At 40.7% G+C, this 18,418-nt stretch overlaps 1 protein-coding gene across 2 annotated transcripts in view; it reads right to left on the bottom strand.

The window, feature by feature from the left end:
- Positions 1 to 18,418, bottom strand: part of MTUS1 (microtubule associated scaffold protein 1) — a 158,831-nt gene that overhangs the window by 29,364 nt on the left and 111,049 nt on the right. For both annotated transcript variants that reach the window (XM_082680499.1, XM_082680500.1), the window contains one exon: positions 6,061 to 6,275. In XM_082680499.1, coding sequence (XP_082536625.1) covers positions 6,061 to 6,275 — 215 coding nt within the window. The remainder of the gene's footprint in view (positions 1 to 6,060; positions 6,276 to 18,418) is intronic.

Here is an 18,418-nt window from a genome sequence, read left to right as displayed (position 1 = left end):
TGCTGGGGTGGGGGCGTCCTGGAATCAGTCCCCACAGGTACCAAGGGCCGACTGCATGCATGGGGACACTGCCCCCAGCTGCACTGCACTCAGCCTTCCTCAGTGCCCAGAAGCCATCGATGTCTTCCAACCTCTGTCAATCCCAGTGGCAGCAACAGGAAAACATGGGATCGTTTTGGACTCTTCCTTGTCTAATGGGTTGTGCCACAGTCAGTCAGTTCTTCCCTCCTAATGTGTCTTGAATCCACTGCACTTTTTCTATTAGTGATGCCTCCACCCTAGCCCTCATCCTCACCAACCCCACTCCTGAACTATGGAAAGCCTCCCTCCACACTAGTTTGCAGAGGATTGGTAGATTTTTATCCCATATTCTGGGTACAAATAAATGCCCTTGCTCGACAAGAGTCTTCCATTGAGTGCATAAAAAATACACTTCCATGAACCTCAATCACCCAGCTCCTGTTTAGACACCCTACTCCTCTTCTGTCCAAGTCATGCTTGCCATGCATGTCCCACCTCCACAAGCTGGAAGGCTTGGTGTTCTGTACCTGATCCATTCTATAAGCCTTCAGGGAATACTAACTGTCAATCATAGATACTACTCCCTTCCCCCACACACCTAGACAGGACATTTATCCTTCTGAATTGGTTGGCAATTTAGTACTCAGCACCAACTTACCAAGTACCATTCCAGATGCTGGAGAAAATATAGAAAAAAATTAAGACATGGCTCCTGCTTCAAGAAGCTTGAGACCTAGGTAGAACTAAGACATCCAGGCCCAATAACTCAAGGCAGATGACCTCATCTGAGCAGAAGCAGTACAGGACAATGGAAAAACCAAGGGCTTTAAATACGATCCTATGTGAAATGCCGACCACAGTGCCCATATCATAATAGGCACATACTCAGTGTTACTTTCTACCTGACTCTCCTGGTAGCTTGCCCTTTAAGACCTTTACCCTTTCTTTGTAGATGACAAAATGCATTTGTCACTTAGATACTGACTGCCTGTTTCTTTTTGTTTAGCTGCTCCTATATCAGTGTTTCTGTCTTAGATGATAAACTCTTTATGGTCCAGATAACAAGTTTATTTAATTTTCTTTGTATTGTAACATGCAGAGTTCCACACAATGCGAAGGAAAAAAAAAAAAAAGAGGGAGGTGGGAATCTGGTTGGGAAAAATGCTTTTATACTCATACATTAAATATATGAAGTGCTCCAAGAAAAAAATGGACTCACCATAATTAGATTAGGAGTCCCTGGGACACAGGCACTTAGTCTCCAGCTGTCATCCCATCACTGAGCCTCAATTTGCTGGCTTGGGAGAGTGTCAAAAGCACAGGGGATTTTGCAGGAAAGAGCCACGTCGGATGGCTCAGATGCATGCTCTCTCTGACCTCCTCCATCCCCACTACCACACCATGAATCGTGTCCAATTTTTTGGTCTGAGACATTTTTATTTATAGACTGCTAGTGTCGTTCAAAATTCATCTTTGTTCAGGTGCTACTTTAGGTTAGATTCCACTAGCAAAAACAGAATTGGAGGCACACTGAATAACTGGTCAGAGGTTGGGTTGAGGTACCCAGAAACTTTCATGAAGAAATGGGGATCACTAACATCAACACTGTCTGGCACTCGGTCTGCCTGCACAGAACACTGTACAACTATTCAAGGATAAACCAAGAATCAGAACCAAAACTAACAACATTGTGTCCTCTGAGAAATAGAAAGTGTGGTATTGGTTTCCAGATTCATGAGACGTGCATTAGAACTTCTGCTCTGTAATGAATGATGTCTACCACTAAAGTGGTAAAGTTGTAGTTTTTGTTTGTTTGTTTTTGTTTATTTTTTTGTGGTACGCGGGCCTCTCACTGTTGTGGCCTCTCCCGTTGCGGAGCACAGGCTCCGGACACGCAGGCTCAGCAGCCATGGCTCCCGGGCCCAGCTGCTCCGTGGCACGTGGGATCTTCCCAGACCGGGGCACGAACCCGTGTCCCCTGCATCGGCAGGCAGACTCTCAACCACTGCGCCACCAGGGAAGCCCAGGTTGTAGTTACTAAATAGACTTGCAACAAAAGGATAAGTGACAGTTCCAGGATTCCCTATAATCAACGATTTTTACCTATATTTTAATGCTCTGAAATGGTCTAGGAAAAATTAGCAATAACGAGATATATATGTATATATAGATCAGTATAGATCTACAATCTATATCTACCTATCTACATATCTATATATCAATCACTTCTATAATGGGTATGAGAGAACCAAAGGGTTAAGTAAAAATTTTGAAAAAATTGCTTAACTTTTCCCTTGGTTATATCTTTCCTTTCCAACTTTTTTTTAAACAGTGCCCTGTACACATTAGGCAATCAGTAAATATTTGCTGATTGATTATAAAGAACTAGAAAAGAGCAAAGAACATTTACATAAAGACTTTATATGTTCATCTTACATCTGGGATTCCGTCCTTTTTTTTTTTTTTTTTTTTTTGCAGTACGTGGGCCTCTCACTACTGTGGCCTCTCCCGCCGCGGAGCACAGGCTCCGGACGCACGGGCTCCGCGGCCATGGCTCACGGGCCCAGCCGCTCCGTGGCATGTGGGATCTTCCCGGACCGGGGCACGAACCCGTGTCCCCTGCATTGGCAGGTAGACTCTCAACCACTGAGCCACCAGGGAAGCCCCGTCCTCTTTATTGATGCATTTGTTCATTGAGATACACCCTGCGTATCTCTTATGTATAAGGCACTGCCATAGCACCTGGGGTGGTTCCCTAAGAAAGCACCAGAAACAGGTCCAGCTCTCAGTGAGCTGACTGTCTTAAAAAGTGAAAACAACTTGGAAATGGTTACCTACTAGGTAGAGAGTGACAGAGAAATATAAGTGCTCCTAGAATACAGAGAGTAGATAAAACATAGAGCTAGAAGGACCAGGAAAGTCTTCATAAAAGAGGGTGTGTTTGAGCTGAATTTTAAGAAATTCAACGGAGTCACAGTTACATGGGCATTAGGATCTAAATTGGGTGTAAGATGAAATTCACATGCGATACAAGAATCCATGAAACTCATTAAGAGTCTGCCCTGCAGTGGACTGAAGCATCTCTCAGTGTGCCCGACCCAGTGAAATATTTTCTCTAGTGTTGGACCTAATCTTTCTCCAGTTGATCACCTGATAAAATGCTTGGTTTGTGTTTAGGGGCCAAGTCGTAGGGAAGGAAAGTAACTTTTTTTTTTTTTTTTTTGCGGTACGCGGGCCTCTCACTGTTGTGGCCCCTCCCATTGCAGAGCACAGGCTCCGGACGCGCAGGCTCAGCGTCCATGGCTCACGGGCCCAGCCACTCCGCGGCACGTGGGATCTTCCCGGACCGGGGCGAACCGTGTCCCCTGCATCGGCAGGCAGACTCTCAACCACTGTGCCACCAGGGAAGCCTTCAATTTTCTTATTTGTGAACTCCAACTTGCATTTTGGAGAGGATTTTATTAAGTAAGAACGTCTGGTACTTAGTAAATATTCAACAAATGTTAAACCCCTCTTGCTTCTCCTTTACCTTCCTGATTATACAGCTGGAGCACACCGGCAGTGAGCGGAAGGTGAAAAGGGGCAGTTGGTGCCAGGTTACAGAGAGTCTTATATTCCAAGTTACACACCAGAGTCATCCAAGAGAAATATAATGTGAGCCCTGTATGTAATTTTAATTCCAAGTAGCCACATTTTTTAAAGATTAAATTCATCTGACAATATATTTTATTTAACCCAGTATGTCCAAATTATCATTTCAACATACAGTCAACAGAAACGTTATTAGTGAGATATTTCACATCCTTTTTTCATATTGTCTTTGAAATCTGTGTGTATTCTACACTTACCGCACATCTCAGTTCAGCCTAGCTACACTTCAAATGCTCAACAGCTTCATAAGGCTAGTGGCTACCATACTGGGAAAATCGGCTGTAGAGAATGGAGAACCACTGAAGGTAATCAGTAGAGTGGAATGCTTTGGGATGCAGTGATTGGGATAGATTACAGAGGAGCGAGTGCAAGCCTCAAGACTGGTTAAGAAGTTATTAAAATAATCCAGGAGACAGTTATCCAGGGCTTGAACAAGATTGGCATTGGTAGAGATAGAAAAGAGGAGATGAAGGAAGGGGAGAAACACTGTGGGATGAGAACTCACCATACTTGATTGCTTTCATGTGGGAGATAAAGGAGAGACAAGAATTGACCATGGGGTTGTTAGGCTAGATACAGTAAAATAAATAATTGGTTTATCACTAAATAGACAAACTAATTGTTCCCTACATTTGACGTTATGTAGTTTCCAATTTAGCTTACTTGGTTACATAAACCAACTCTCAAAATTCCTCTCATATAATAAAGAAAAACAAAAATACTGTATGCTACTGTAATTTAAAAACTAGGTAAATGTCTGCATCTCCCCCTCCAAAAAGTTCATTCGAACAAAGCTGTAAATTGTTCACCGAACACTGATTTAAACTGTCTGCTAGCTTAGCAGCTCGTCAAAGGCACAGACCAAGTCTCATTCACTTGCATCTCCCTTTGCCCCAGACGGCAACCACATCAGAGTAGCCTCTGTAAGAAATGAGTATAGGTTTGTTGGCTTGAACTGAACTAGAGAACAAGCAGATTGAACAGTATTCTTCTTGAGATGTCAGGTATCCTCATCTTTAAAACAGTGATTTAAAAATATCTAGTGAGCTCAAGCTACATTCTCAACCCAGTATTTCCCCTTAAATAATTATACTTTTTGTTGCTATGCCAGTAGCATACGTTCATAGAAACTTGGTTTTCTCAATGAATTTTAACTAATTCCTGAATTAACATCCTTGTAGAATATCAGGGAAGAGTAAGTAAGCAAAGAAAATCTGTTTCATGTTTGTTGTACCACAAACTATTTTAGGAATGGATGGAAATTCTGAAGACTCTCTAGACCACTACTGGGAGTTACCTCAAAAGTGCTCTTAGGGCTTCCCTGGTGGTGCAGTTGTTGAGAGTCCGCCTGCCGACGCAGGGGACACGGGTTCGTGCCCTGTTCCGGGAGGATCCCACATGCCGCTGAGCGGCTGGGCCCGTGAGCCATGGTTGCTGAGCCTGCGCGTCTGGAGCCTGTGCTCCGCGATGGGAGAGGCCACAACAGTGAGAGGCCCGCGTACCGCAAAAAAAAAAAAAAAAGTGTTCTTTGACCCATAAATATAATCAACCTCATTTTTCAAAGGATTAAGTTCAGTGTGATATGGAAAACTACATATGGCTAGATAAAAAATTAAGTGAAAAAAAAGTTAATGCTGTGAAATAAAATTCATATTTTTATGGCAAGAAAAATTTAAACATAAAAAAATTTTCTCTGCCCTTCGGCATCCTCTCTCCCTTCTATTGTGCATTGTGTATCTGCATTATACATCAACCAGACCTCCCCCATCAGGAGAAATACCTACTCGGCCATAAAGAGCAACACTCTCCCAGCACCAAGCCAACTCCTTAGAGATAACATTCCCTCCAGATCTTGTAAGGGGTCACATGACCAACCACTCTGTACTTGCAGATCTGGATTGTGTGAACTGTCAATAATGTGTCGCCCTCTGTCTCAAAACACTTACACATAACTGTGCCTTGACTTCTAAGGGGTGGAGCCATTCTCAGAGCTTTCTGAGATGCTGTTCCCAGGTTAAAATCCTCAATTAGGCTCAAATAAAATTTTGCATTTCTTTTTTAGATCGACTGATTAACTTTTTTTAATTGGCAATGCTAATATAGTCTAGAGGTATATAGAGGTTTAACAGGCAATTACGTTTTCACTGTTGGTCTAACAGACCCCAGAGGAGAAAGAGAAGTACTAAGAAATGTTTCAATCCCAGATTTCTAGAGAGTGACTCAGGTATCAAATGAGTTGACAAAAGCATAATTGGGTGAATTATATGTGATCTTATCAATCATTAACTTAAAGATATTCACAAGACAGGAGCATGAGCATTGCCCATCCCCCCGCCTGCCCCGACCTTAGCGAGAAGGCTGTTTAGAGGGTACACATCACATCCTTACCTCAGACAGGAGGTGCTGAATCACAACTGTTAATGCTTCAAACTTGGTATTACCACGGGAAAGAAGCTGCTTGAGCTGCAGGATAAATCCACTTTGGTTTTCACATTTTGTTTTATACTGAGCCAACTCAAGTGTTTTTTCTGAGGAGAGCACATCTGGAGATGTCTGGGTCTGGATACATAAACTTCTGGGACTCTTCTGTCTGCCCTTTTCAACTGCAAAAGGAATGAATATAGGTAGGAAAATATGTGACTTTAATTTTTTATAACCACCACCATCTGGCTTCACAAACAACTAGAGAAGCCACAGAAATGCACTTAAGTTATGTTTACATAAGGAAAGCATATGGATGAGAACAGGATTAATCAAACATCAGGATTTCTGGAACTCAGAAACACAGACGATGGCTTTAATTCTGACATAAGTCATATATGGGGCAGAGAATTAGGAGCATGAAACAAACAGATGTACCAATCCAGAAACATGAAAATGGCGTGCAAAATAACGTTGATTTCATAGTTTCTAATTTTCCAGGTAAATTGGTACAGAAATTTGTCTGTGACGAGAACCCTGACTGTCCATTCTGATCACACAGGCTGAAAAACAACACACGAATGCCTGGACTTTAAGTGTTTTTCCCTCTTCTTATACGTTTCTTACCAACTTCCCGTCCTCTCCCTGCTGATGGCCTGGTCCTTACAAAAATTTATACTCTAAATGAATCACTTCCTAATTCCTGATAAATCACCACATATACATTGAAAATCTACTCATATTTAACCCCTGATCTTTAAATTCATTGCTAAGAGTATTATATTCTTTTAAAAATTTTTTTATTTTATATTAGACTAGAGTTAATTTACAATGTTGTGTCAGTTTCAGGTGTACAGCAAAGTGATTCAGTAAGAGTATTATACTCCTGGGGGCTTCCCTGGTGGCGCAGTGGTTGAGAGTCCGCCTGCCGATGCAGGGGACACGGGTTCATGCCCCAGTCCGGGAAGATCCCACATGCCGCGGAGCAGCTGGGCCCGTGAACCTTGGCCGCTGAGCCTGCGCGTCTGGAGCCTGTGCTCCGTGACGGGAGAGGCCACAACAGTGAGAGGCCCGCGTACCGCAAAAAAAAAAAAAAAAAAAAGTATTATACTCTTGACTACACTCTTCCGTTTTCTATCAAATACAAGCTTTGTTGTTTCTTTTCCCCCTTCAAGCGGTAATATGGCTTAAAAAATTTTATTTTAAAGCACATGCTAGTACTCCAAATCCATTTAAGACGCCATGCTAAGTGATTTCTCACTTTCTGTCATGGTACCCTGGGAATTACTCTACTCTATTTTACATGAAAAAACTGTTCCATTTTGGAACCATTCCAAATGTCTCAGTCACTTTAAATGTCAAACAGAATTGGAAAAACAGGAAACAAGCTGCTTAGCTTCTTAAAATAAGTAGGCTGAATAACCAAAACAAATCTAAATCTAGGGGAAAAAAGACAAGAAACTAAAAAAATAAATGTTTCCTTATTCTCAAAGTCATTCCCTGTGGCATCCACATTCTATGGTGACAAACCTAAGACAATTTTATAAACAGTAATTAATTTTCTCTAATTTTTTAGAGGGAAGAAAACAGCGATTTCTTGAAGGAAAACGAAACCTCAGTATTCATGTTCCAAGAAGCAATGGCAAAATACACTCAATATCTTCTTTAAGTTAAACAAACAAACAAAAACAAACAAACAAAACAGGACAAGGGCTCTCATTTTCTATGGTAGCGTTCCATGGTTAAGCAACTCAACATTTGTATTAATACTTGATAATTCTCAGTTCTAAAATGACTAAAATATTTATTGTGTTTTAAAAATACTTAAAGAGAAGGGAAAGTATGCATTAGTCTTCTCAGTCGTAACATTAAAGTCCTGAAAGGAGAACTTTATAGAGTCACATACTGATGAAAAATAATCTAAATAGTTTACAATTCATCCAAATATCTGAGATCAGTATTCCTCTATGTCATTTTCTAAAATTTTAAACGTTCCCAAGGACTTCCCTGGTGGTCCAGTGGTCAAGACTCTGCGCTTCCCCTGCAGAGGGCGCGGGTTCGATCTCTGATCAGGGAATTAAGATCCCACATGCCGCACAGCACGGCCAAAAAATATAATAAACAAACAATAACAAATAAACAAATAAAATGTTCCCAGGGATTATATTTGTCATATAACATATAATAACTACACTGTTTTACTGTTTATAGTGTTTTCTCACTTTCCCTCTCTGTGGTCCTCCCAGTAACCCTCCATTAGGAAGGTGAAGTTCAAGGATGCGAAGGGCCTAGCCCGGGCATAGACAGCTTCTACAGGACAGACTCCAAGTCAAAACCTAGGCTTCTGTTCCCACCCATTCTGGAAAGTGGAGATGGGGTGGGGATGTAATATATTACATAATTAAAAATAAACATTTATGCAATAATCTTAACAAAATGTTACTTTAATTCATCCAAGCCCATTATCTGCTAACTATTCATTTCAATAATAAATATTATTGGATATTTACAGATAAATTTTTACGGATAAATACCTACCGATATTTATGGATAAATACCTACCTTTTATATAGTGTTTTATATGATTTTATACAAACAGAAGAGCAAAAAACATCTTTTAACTCTTTGACCACCTAGAATTTCCTGCAACATATGTAGATACAGGTTCACTTTCCTGACCGATATCACTGCTATATGTCCTACCAATACTTATTGAAATATGTATTCATTTACTATTCATTGCTCTGAAGTTACCACTTCTTGAATCCTTAACAACTTTCCATTCTCTTCCTAGAATTTCTATGTTAATCAGTTTTCTTATTTACCACAATATCAGTTTTTAAACTGTCAGGTTATAATTATTTACAAAATCTGAGAAATGAATCTTTTATATTAACATTTTTGGAGAAGACATTCTTTAAGTTTCTTGCCCACTTAGTCTCTCAGATGAATTTTAGTATTAACTAGTCAGGTTCTAATAAGTTATTTCTAAGGAAATATATTAAATTAAATGTAAATTAACTCATTCAGTATTGTTTTTTACACTCACATTCAGAATACAGGTATTCTTTTTGTAACACCAAAATTTTTTTCCTTCAAATTATCTCTTATGCCAAAGTTGGGCAGCAGCTAAGTATTTATGTTTGGTTCCTTTATAAACTAAAATTTTTTCACTGGATTATCAAGACTTTTTGAATTTACAAGTCTATGGAAATTATTTGCTTAGTAATATTGTTTGGCTAAACTCCTTGATTATATGTATATAATACACCTTCCTTTATCTGCTTTTCTTATTGAATGGTTAATTCCACCTCTAACGTTATTTTAAAGATGTCTCTCTATCTTTTCTTGGTTTAGAGAGATTAACTCTAGTGTTTCTTCATGGACATAAAGTCGATTTTAAAATAATATATTTACAAAATGTTAAGAATCTGTCAATACTTTTTGAAAAAGTGTATAAAAAATTGTAGAAAATAAGCGTTGAATGAGTCCTCTGAAACCATTATGATGGTTTTTATTTTACTTCAATAAATTTAGTTAAAGGCTCTTTTTATGCAATTGTGGCTTCAAATTCCCAAGACAAACTTTTTTTTTTTACCATCCGAAATGTAATTTGACATGTTTTTATTGCAGTATAACTGACATATAACATTATATTAGTTTCAGGTGTGCAACATGATTCACTATTTGTATATACTGTGAAATGAGCACAATAAGTCTAGTTAGCATCTGTCACCATAACAGTTACAAAATTTTATTCTTGTGATGCGAACAAGATATACTCTCTTAGCTACTGTGAAATATGCTATACAGAATTATCAGCTTTAATCACCATGCTGTACATTACATCCCCATGACTTATTTATAACTAGAAGTTTGTACCTTTTGACCCCCTTCCCCCATTTCATGCCTTGTCCCCCCCAGGCCCAACCAACACTTCGTTTTTTCAAATCTGTCAGTGCAACAGTGTAAGCTACTCCCCAGTTTGCTGCTGAGAATTCAGATGGCTTAGATCCACAAGTGAGTTAGTATCTATACATTTCCTTTATTACATTTTGGTTGCTTTAGCTTTTGGTAACAAAATGGCATTTGTGCTTATAAAAGTCCTATTCCCCACATTTTGTAACTGTTAACTGCGTCAAGGCATATCTATTTTTTGAAAGTTTAGAAAATTCTCTAGGACCTGATACTATATTACGAACGCTGCTAAGATCACGCGAGAATGAACTTAAGCAGTTTTTTGTTAAGGTACACCCTGGAAAACATCAACTGTCCAAGTCTGATTGCATTCCAATCATGCATGTCTCCTGGTTCTTAGCTGCTTTCTCATTTGTGCTTTGACTGGTTACTGTTTCACCATCATTTGCAGTTAAGTGTTAGGGTGTGAACTCCATCTAACTAGAGAAGTAGGGGAGAAAAAGCTATTGGTTCAGGAAAACTCAAGGTGTCAAGAAGACTCAAGACGGTACCACCTTCTTTGTCTCTCAGGCTTTCTTAATAGCTGGAGAACTGGAATTTCAAGAGTGGGGAATCTCACACATCAGCATCAGTTCCTAAGTGTCCAGCCATGGAAACCCCAAACACCACACCTAGAACTCAAACACCGCTCTGCCTCAGGAAGTAATAGAAATCGGCAGAAATCATCACGTACATCACGATGCAGTTTTCAACGCTACCCACGGAGAATCTCATTCAAACATTTAAAACAATTCTGATGATGTCTGTCTGCATAGTGTCATATACCCAAATTGATGTTTAAGAACATAAAATTTGGTGATAAGCCTTCTCTCACACACCCTCACACAAACTGTTGGACTCACAGCTGGTAAGCAAGAATTTACTCTATCATGAATCCTACACAGGAGTAAAATAACACCTACAGAAGGGGTTTCATTGCAAACTTGTTTGCAAAGAAAAGATTAAAAAAACAACCCAAATGTCCATAAGTAGAGGTCTGGTTAAATAAATGTATGGTACACTTATATAGTGAAATGTCACAGCTGTAACAGAACTAGGAAGCTCTCTGTGGTAAATAAAAAACATAGTGAAGAACAATGTAGATGATGTGCCCCATTGTGTCAAGAAGATGGGAATATAAACACATTTTTTTGCTTATAAATTCATAACAAAACTATTGTATAATACATATGAAAGTACAAACAATGTTTACCTTTTCAGAGAAGGAAATAAGAACCAGATAGATATAGGTGTTCTAATGCATTTTTAAATATTTTTTAACCACAGGGTAAATACATTACCTGTTCAAAATTAAAACGTAACATTTTTTAAAGATGGTTACAATGAATTCTGAGCTTCGATCTTTAACACTTAACCATCAAGCAAACATACGTCAATCCATGTTTCTTCCATGCGGAATCTGGACAGAAGTCTAAATAACACAGCTTCTGTTGAATGTGAATTCTTTTTTTTTTTTTTTTTTTGCGGTACACGGGCCTCTCACTGTTGTGGCCTCTCCCGTTGTGGAGCACAGGCTCCGGACGCGCAGGCTCAACGGCCATGGCTCATGGGCCCAGATGCTCCACGGCATGTGGGATCTTCCCGGATCGAGGCAGGAACCCGTGTCCCCTGCTTCGGCAGGCAGACTCTCAACCACTGTGCCACCAGGGAAGCCCGTGAATTCTTAAAATAGGTTTAGATGTCTTCAAATTTCAACCTAAGAGCAAATAAGCAAACAGACTGCACTCTACCTAGAGCTGGAAAAGCACACTGTGACCTCAATCTTCCACTCCACGTACTGTGCTCCCTGAGGACAAAATTGTACCACATGGTAGCTGATGGCCCAGTTTGAGCATCTTTCCCTTCCTCCTCACTCTTGGCCCAACGGAAGAACAGATGAGGCAAAAATCTGCAGTGATGTTCAAAGCCCTAATGCTCATAAACAGAGTACCTCATAATGCCAAAAAAACAAGTTTCCCTTAAATTCTACAAAATTCATTATTTATAGGAAATTAGCTTAATATGAACCAAACTTTGCCCTTGTGTTCCATTTATTAACATGTTACTGTTTTGATAATACAGCTGTATTTAAAACTATAAAATAGGGGCTTCCCTGGTGGCGCAGTGGTTGGGAGTCCGCCTGCCGATGCAGGGGACACGAGTTCGTGCCCCGTTCTGGGAAGATCCCACGTGCCGTGGAGTGGCTGGGCCCGTGAGCCATGGCCACTGAGACTGCGTGTCCGGAGCCTGTGCTTCGCAACGAGAGAGGCCACAACAGTGAGAGGCCCACGTACCGCAAAAAAAAAAAAAAAAAAACTATAAAATATTTTATTATACCTATTAACAGGCTGTCTAATTTCAAAGAATCAACTTACTCAGAAAACTTAAAATTACATGTTAACTTCTACATAGATTCAGATGCGTGTTGACAAGATAATTACCACTGCCATGTCTGGTCTGACCTTCCTGAGGTTCATTCCAATGAAACTGAAACCTCCATCAGGAAAATAAAAGTCCTGAATCCAAGACATCTGCTCACTTGAAAAATAGCTGGATAACACTGTTTACTGTCTTTGTTCTTTCCACTCAGAAACCTCAATTTAATAAAATTTAAAACTCGCCTAACGAAGTTATTTATCATCCTCTTAAAGAAAATAGTTGGGGAAAGAAGAACAAGCCCATGTTTCAGGCTCAAGTCACTCAGGCATACAGATCCCCACTTCAAGGCTAAACACAATTTTTGTGGGAGAGACTTAACAATTCAGACGGGGACTAACCTACTAGCTGCTGAGGACACATCCATCCTAAGGCAAAACAAGCCACTTTAATATTCGGAAATCCGCTGGCTTTCCGAATATTAAAATCAAGTAAGAGACAAGACTTACTAGGAGAGCTTGCCTTAACCTGAATGAAACACAAAACTATACACAGCATTCAGTAACTAATGTTTGCCTAGTGTTCTATGTGCCTATTGACCCATTATTCATTCACTCGCCAAACACTTATCAAAAGGTGGAGGCACGTAGAAGAAGGTGGTGCGCTACAAGGATGCATGAAGACACCTTGTTTCTATGGTATTAATCTCTTCCCGTTCGACTCTCACATATTCACCTACCTGTGAAGGTGACAGTCATTGGCTGTTATATGCTTTCTACTACATACTGCATTGAAAACTAATGCTTGTGGGTTAATAAAATAAGTAATGAGCTAACGGGCTCAACCAGCAGCCTGGACAGAAAACTGATTCCCGTCTTTCTGCCTTAATCTGAACCTACACATCTAAAACCCTTCCTAGGGACACTATCTTTACACAAGTTCTTTCCGTCAGTGTTTCCTCAGGATTTGATGGGTATTTATGGGTGTTTACCCTGGGATATTCCATGACAAGAACGCCTTAAACGTGAACTACTAGGAAATATGTGTTCTGATAAGAGGGAGTGCCCAGTTATGAAATGATCACCCACATGACCACTGTACACTCAGTAAATGTCTGCTGGATGTGCTTCTAACACATTGGTTCTTGTTCTCAAGGAACTTTTTTTATGCAGCAGAGACAGAAAGAGGCCATCACCAATGGCCGTATGATTTGATAATTAGGTAACAGAATTATGTACACAGTGTGGTGAGAGTACAGGTGGAGAAACACCTAGATCTGGGGCTGTCAAGAAAGGGTTCTAGAGACAGAGTTTGGATGGACATTTACATGTTTGGCAGACAGATGAACAGCAAAGGCCAGAAAACACCAAGGCATAGAGGTATGGGAGGCCCTGGAGGTCCTGGTATTCAATGCTGACAGCAAAGCTCTCCTGAAATTAAAGTAAGATGATGTGGCTGGAAGCATAAACAGGGGCGAGACATGTGTGCCGTACAAGGTTTTCTCTCTCTCGTAGGAGACACAGAATGGTGCCAAGCAGGGGTCTGCAGACACAGTGAAAGAAGATCTGAGCTGGTGAGGAGAGTGGCCAGGAGGGAGGCCCAGGGAGGGGAACTGGCGGTCAGGGCAGTGAGAACAGGCAGGAAATGATGAATGTGTTTATGAGGCAGAACAGGAAGACTTCTGGACCAGTTGGATCGAGAGGAACCCAGGATAAGTCACCGTTTCCAGCTCAGAGATAGCACAGAGAGGAGCAGATGAGCGTGTGAGAATGCGAGAGAGGGCAGAGGGAGGGGGCGTGTGGCGTGGGACCCGGTGGCGAAGTGCACTGACATTCTCTAACACTCTGCTCCTTATTCTCCAAAGGGACTCTATTCTAGCCTCACCTGCTCCATCACGCTTTCCAAATTGAATCATCTGCAGGGGCGTTTTCCTGGGGAGCAAATCAGCTCTTTATTTCCCATTGTCCTGAATGCAGCCCCTAACATAAGCCTATTAACACACTTTCCCAGCTTGATCAATTGAACTGCACCCCCACGGAAATCTAGACAATCTTACCAAGATCTTTTTCTGAATTATTATTCGGTGCTGTATGAAAGGAGAAAGCACTCCCCTTGACAAGGAGGGAAGAGGCCCGCAGGCCTGACAACAGGCACACAGTTAAGGCACTGAGAACTACTTTGTGGCACCCAACCATCATTTTAAACAAACAAACGAACATGTTCGTGTTATCAATTATTAGCTTAAATTTATATAAACCTTTTCAGGGTTCCTTTCATTATGTGTTTGCTCTAGAAAAGTTAATAGTCATAATTAGGAGCCATATATAATTTTTTTTTTTTTTTTTTTTTCCCGGTACGCGGGCCTCTCACTGTTGTGGCCTCTCCCGTTGCGGAGCACAGGCTCCGGACGTGCAGGCTCAGCGGCCATGGCTCACGGGTCCAGCCGCTCCGCGGCATGTGGGATCTTCCTGGACCGGGGCACGAACCCATGTCCCCTGCATCAGCAGGCGGACTCTCAACCACTGCGCCACCAGGGAAGCCCTAATATTTTTCTTTTTCTGGGTAGGTATGTCATTTGCTGACTACGGAACATTTCAAGCTCAGCAAAGCACAGTGTTTAGACTGTTAACATTACCCAAGCTAATTCTTTTGCAGGTGGCTGGGGAGGGGTACTGTAAGACACCTATTAAAATTTTACAGTATTCGATTTTTGGAAGTGCTGCAATGATTTGTATTATATATAAAGTGGTTTTACTTTCCTAATTTCAAAAGCAGATTACAGAATAGAAGGCATATTCATATTAAACACACCTACTTCAGGAGAACTATTGCTTAGACAATTTTTCCTGCAAAACAATCCAAAATTGACCGTAGACGTTTTCCATGTGGCTGGCAGGGAATAAAGCAGATCTCTTATGTTCTTAAAATGGACTACTAACTATAAGGAAAAGTTAATAGATATTCATTACATTCAGAAATACTTTTAAGAAGGTACAACATCCGCCAGTTTGTTGGCTTTCTAAATAATCTACAAGTCCACCTTAATGTGCTAAAAGTTTATGGATCTGTGGGACTTCCCTGGTGGCGCAATGGTTAAGAATCCGCCTGCCAATGCAGGGGAAATGGGTTCGAGCCCTGGTCCAGGAAGATGCCACATGCTGCGGTCCACAACTAAGCCCGTGCGCCACAACTGCTGAGCCTGCGCTCTAGAGCCCAAGAGCCACAACTACTGAGTCCGTGCGCCACAACTACTGAAGCCCTCGCGCCTAGAGCCCATGCTCCGCAACAAGAGAAGCCACCACAATGAGAAGCCTGTGTGCTGCAATGAAGAGTAGCCCCCGTTCACGACAACTACAGAAAGCCCTCGTGCAGCAATGAAGACCCAGTGCAGCCAAAGATAAATAAATAAATTATAAAAAACAAATAGATTAGAGCAAAAAAAAGTAGTTTACAGATTTGTTTCAGGACTAAAAGAGCATACTAAAAAAATTTACAAGTAATGCAATTTCATGCCTGTATCATTAAAAATTCTGCAGATGTCAAATGAAAATATTTTTATTTTAATCATCTAACAAGCAAAACTTTAATTATTTTAGTAGAGAAAAAAATCTGAATTTTTACTTCAACTTAAAATAGGAAAAAGTAGCTTTGTTATAGTTGTTCACACTGTGTATGAACAAATTGGATAAGTCTTTTCTCAGAGCATAAGGGATAAAATATATACCCACTGGGGCTTCCCCAGTGGCACAGTGGTTAAGAATCCACCTGCCAATGCAGGGGACATAGGTTCGAGCCCTGGTCCGGGAAGATCCCACATGCTTCGGAGCAACTGAGCCTGTGCGTCACAACTACAGAGCCTGCGCTCTAGAGCCCACGAGCCACAACTACTGAGCCCACGAGCCACAACTACTGAAGCCCATGTGCCTAGAGCCCATGCTCCGCAACAAGAGAAGCCACTGCAATGAGAAGCCTGCGCACTTCAACGAAGAGTAGCTCCCGCTTGCCGCAACTAGAGAAAGCCCGTGTGCAGCAACGAAGACCCAATGCAGCCAAAAAATTAAAAAAAAAAAAAATATATATATATACACACATGCCCACCAAGTTCACTGATGTGACTGAGGTGCTGTTTCACAAGACAGCAGCCCTGGAACTGGCTTTTTCCCCTTTGTTATTAAGCAAGTTACCCAAAATATTAAATGCTGGCCTTCATGTGGACTTACATATTTTTGTTTTTGTCTTAACAATCATTTTGAGTTAACCAATTTAATAGGTACCTAAAAAGATGCCTGGCATCACAAATCCAAGCAGTGTTTTTGATTTCAGTGATGATGACATACACCAAGACGTCCCTTTTAATTTACCACGTGGAAGAACACAGTACCAAGAATAACATTCTGTCACCACTAGGAACCAATGCCAAAACAAAAACAAAAAGTCTACAAGGCCCTTCTTGCAATATCTACTTCAAGCACATGTACCATTTTAGAATTTTAAAAGCTGTTTCTTCTGGACTTTTCCACCATGAGCTAGCCAGCTCAGGGGATGTCACCATTGTGCCAACCAGGCCAAGCCCTGTGGGCCACAGGTGGTGTCCCTCACCATCGCAGCCATGTGCAATCACATGCTCTTTGTCAAGCAGAGCAGCATGGCTGAAACAAGGCATGTGGAGACAAAAGACCTGGGGGAGCGGGGAGTCCCCAAAATGCACCAAAGCGGGTCAAAAATGTCCTTATTGCAAATTTAAGACAATAGACTATCCTTAATAGACAGTAGAAACAAAAATGAGAATAGCCAATTAAAACATTCAACATTAGGAATTTCCATAACACAAACAATAAATAAAAAGAGAATGTCATTCTCAAAACATTAACCAGTTAAGGAAAAGCAATTTGAGTGAGAGATGCCTAAAACTCAGGCCACCAGGGAACAATAGGAAAAAGCCTAGTCTCTCACCCCAAAGAAGGCTCTATGAGTCTTAATTTTCCCCAGAGCTTTATAATTGATGCCTTTTATAAAGGACCCTCATGTACTAAAATAATCCAAAGTATTATTGTATCACCTAAGCCAAATACAGAAAAGTGATGTTCAATTTTATATACATTTAAAACCACATCTGTCATCTTTTTACCTAAGATAACAGTAATATGCATATACTATTAATAAAATACTTCTTTTAGCTCTGAAACATGCTTTAGAGCTAATAAAAAGTATCGTAATCTATACTATTTCATGTATAGGGTGATTCTCTACTATCCAAAACTCAGTTAACCCAAATATTTCAGTGGTTCTAATTAAATAAGCATTTACTATATATGTTTTACTTGCCTTATTCCTCCATTTTCTCCTCATGAAAAACACTGCTATACTTCCCATCCTGAATCCAACTCCAGGCTATAATGTATGGTTTATTTACCATGTTTGTGTCAAAATAGACACTACATTAAAACACAATTTAGCACAGTAAGACTAGCTATCTGAAACTTGTGAGATTAAGATATACTAACTTTCTCTTTCAACACCTAACTTTTAAAGACTTATCAAAAATATTATCCATTATGAGTGAAAATTCATTTAACACATAACTGTTCTCTTAAATAGACTGCTATAACTATGAAAGGGCACTTTTTTTTTTTTTTGCTGTACGTGGGCCTCTCACTGTTGTGGCCTCTCCCGTTGCAGAGCACAGGCTCCAGATGCACAGGCTCAGCGATCATGGCTCACAGGCCCAGCCGCTCCGCGGCATGTGGGATCTTCCCGGACCGGGGCACGAACCCGTGTCCCCTGCATCGGCAGGCGGACTCTCAACCACTGCGCCACCAGGGAAGCCCAAAAGGGCACGTTTTAATGACATAGCAAAGCTGAAGTTGTAAGACTGCCATAGCTACATGAGCTCAGAATCATCATTTTTAGCATAATGCCATTCACAACACCAGTTCTTAGTGAACATTTATCAATGTGGCAAGAGACCAGAGAAACTTTCAAGACTGCTTTC

This window comes from Grampus griseus (genome assembly GCF_964374135.1).
Source record: "Grampus griseus genome assembly, chromosome: 21".
Classification (NCBI taxonomy): domain Eukaryota; kingdom Metazoa; phylum Chordata; class Mammalia; order Artiodactyla; family Delphinidae; genus Grampus; species Grampus griseus.
The sequence above is the reverse complement of the archived record's forward strand: the minus strand, read 5'-3'. Positions and strand labels throughout refer to the sequence as shown.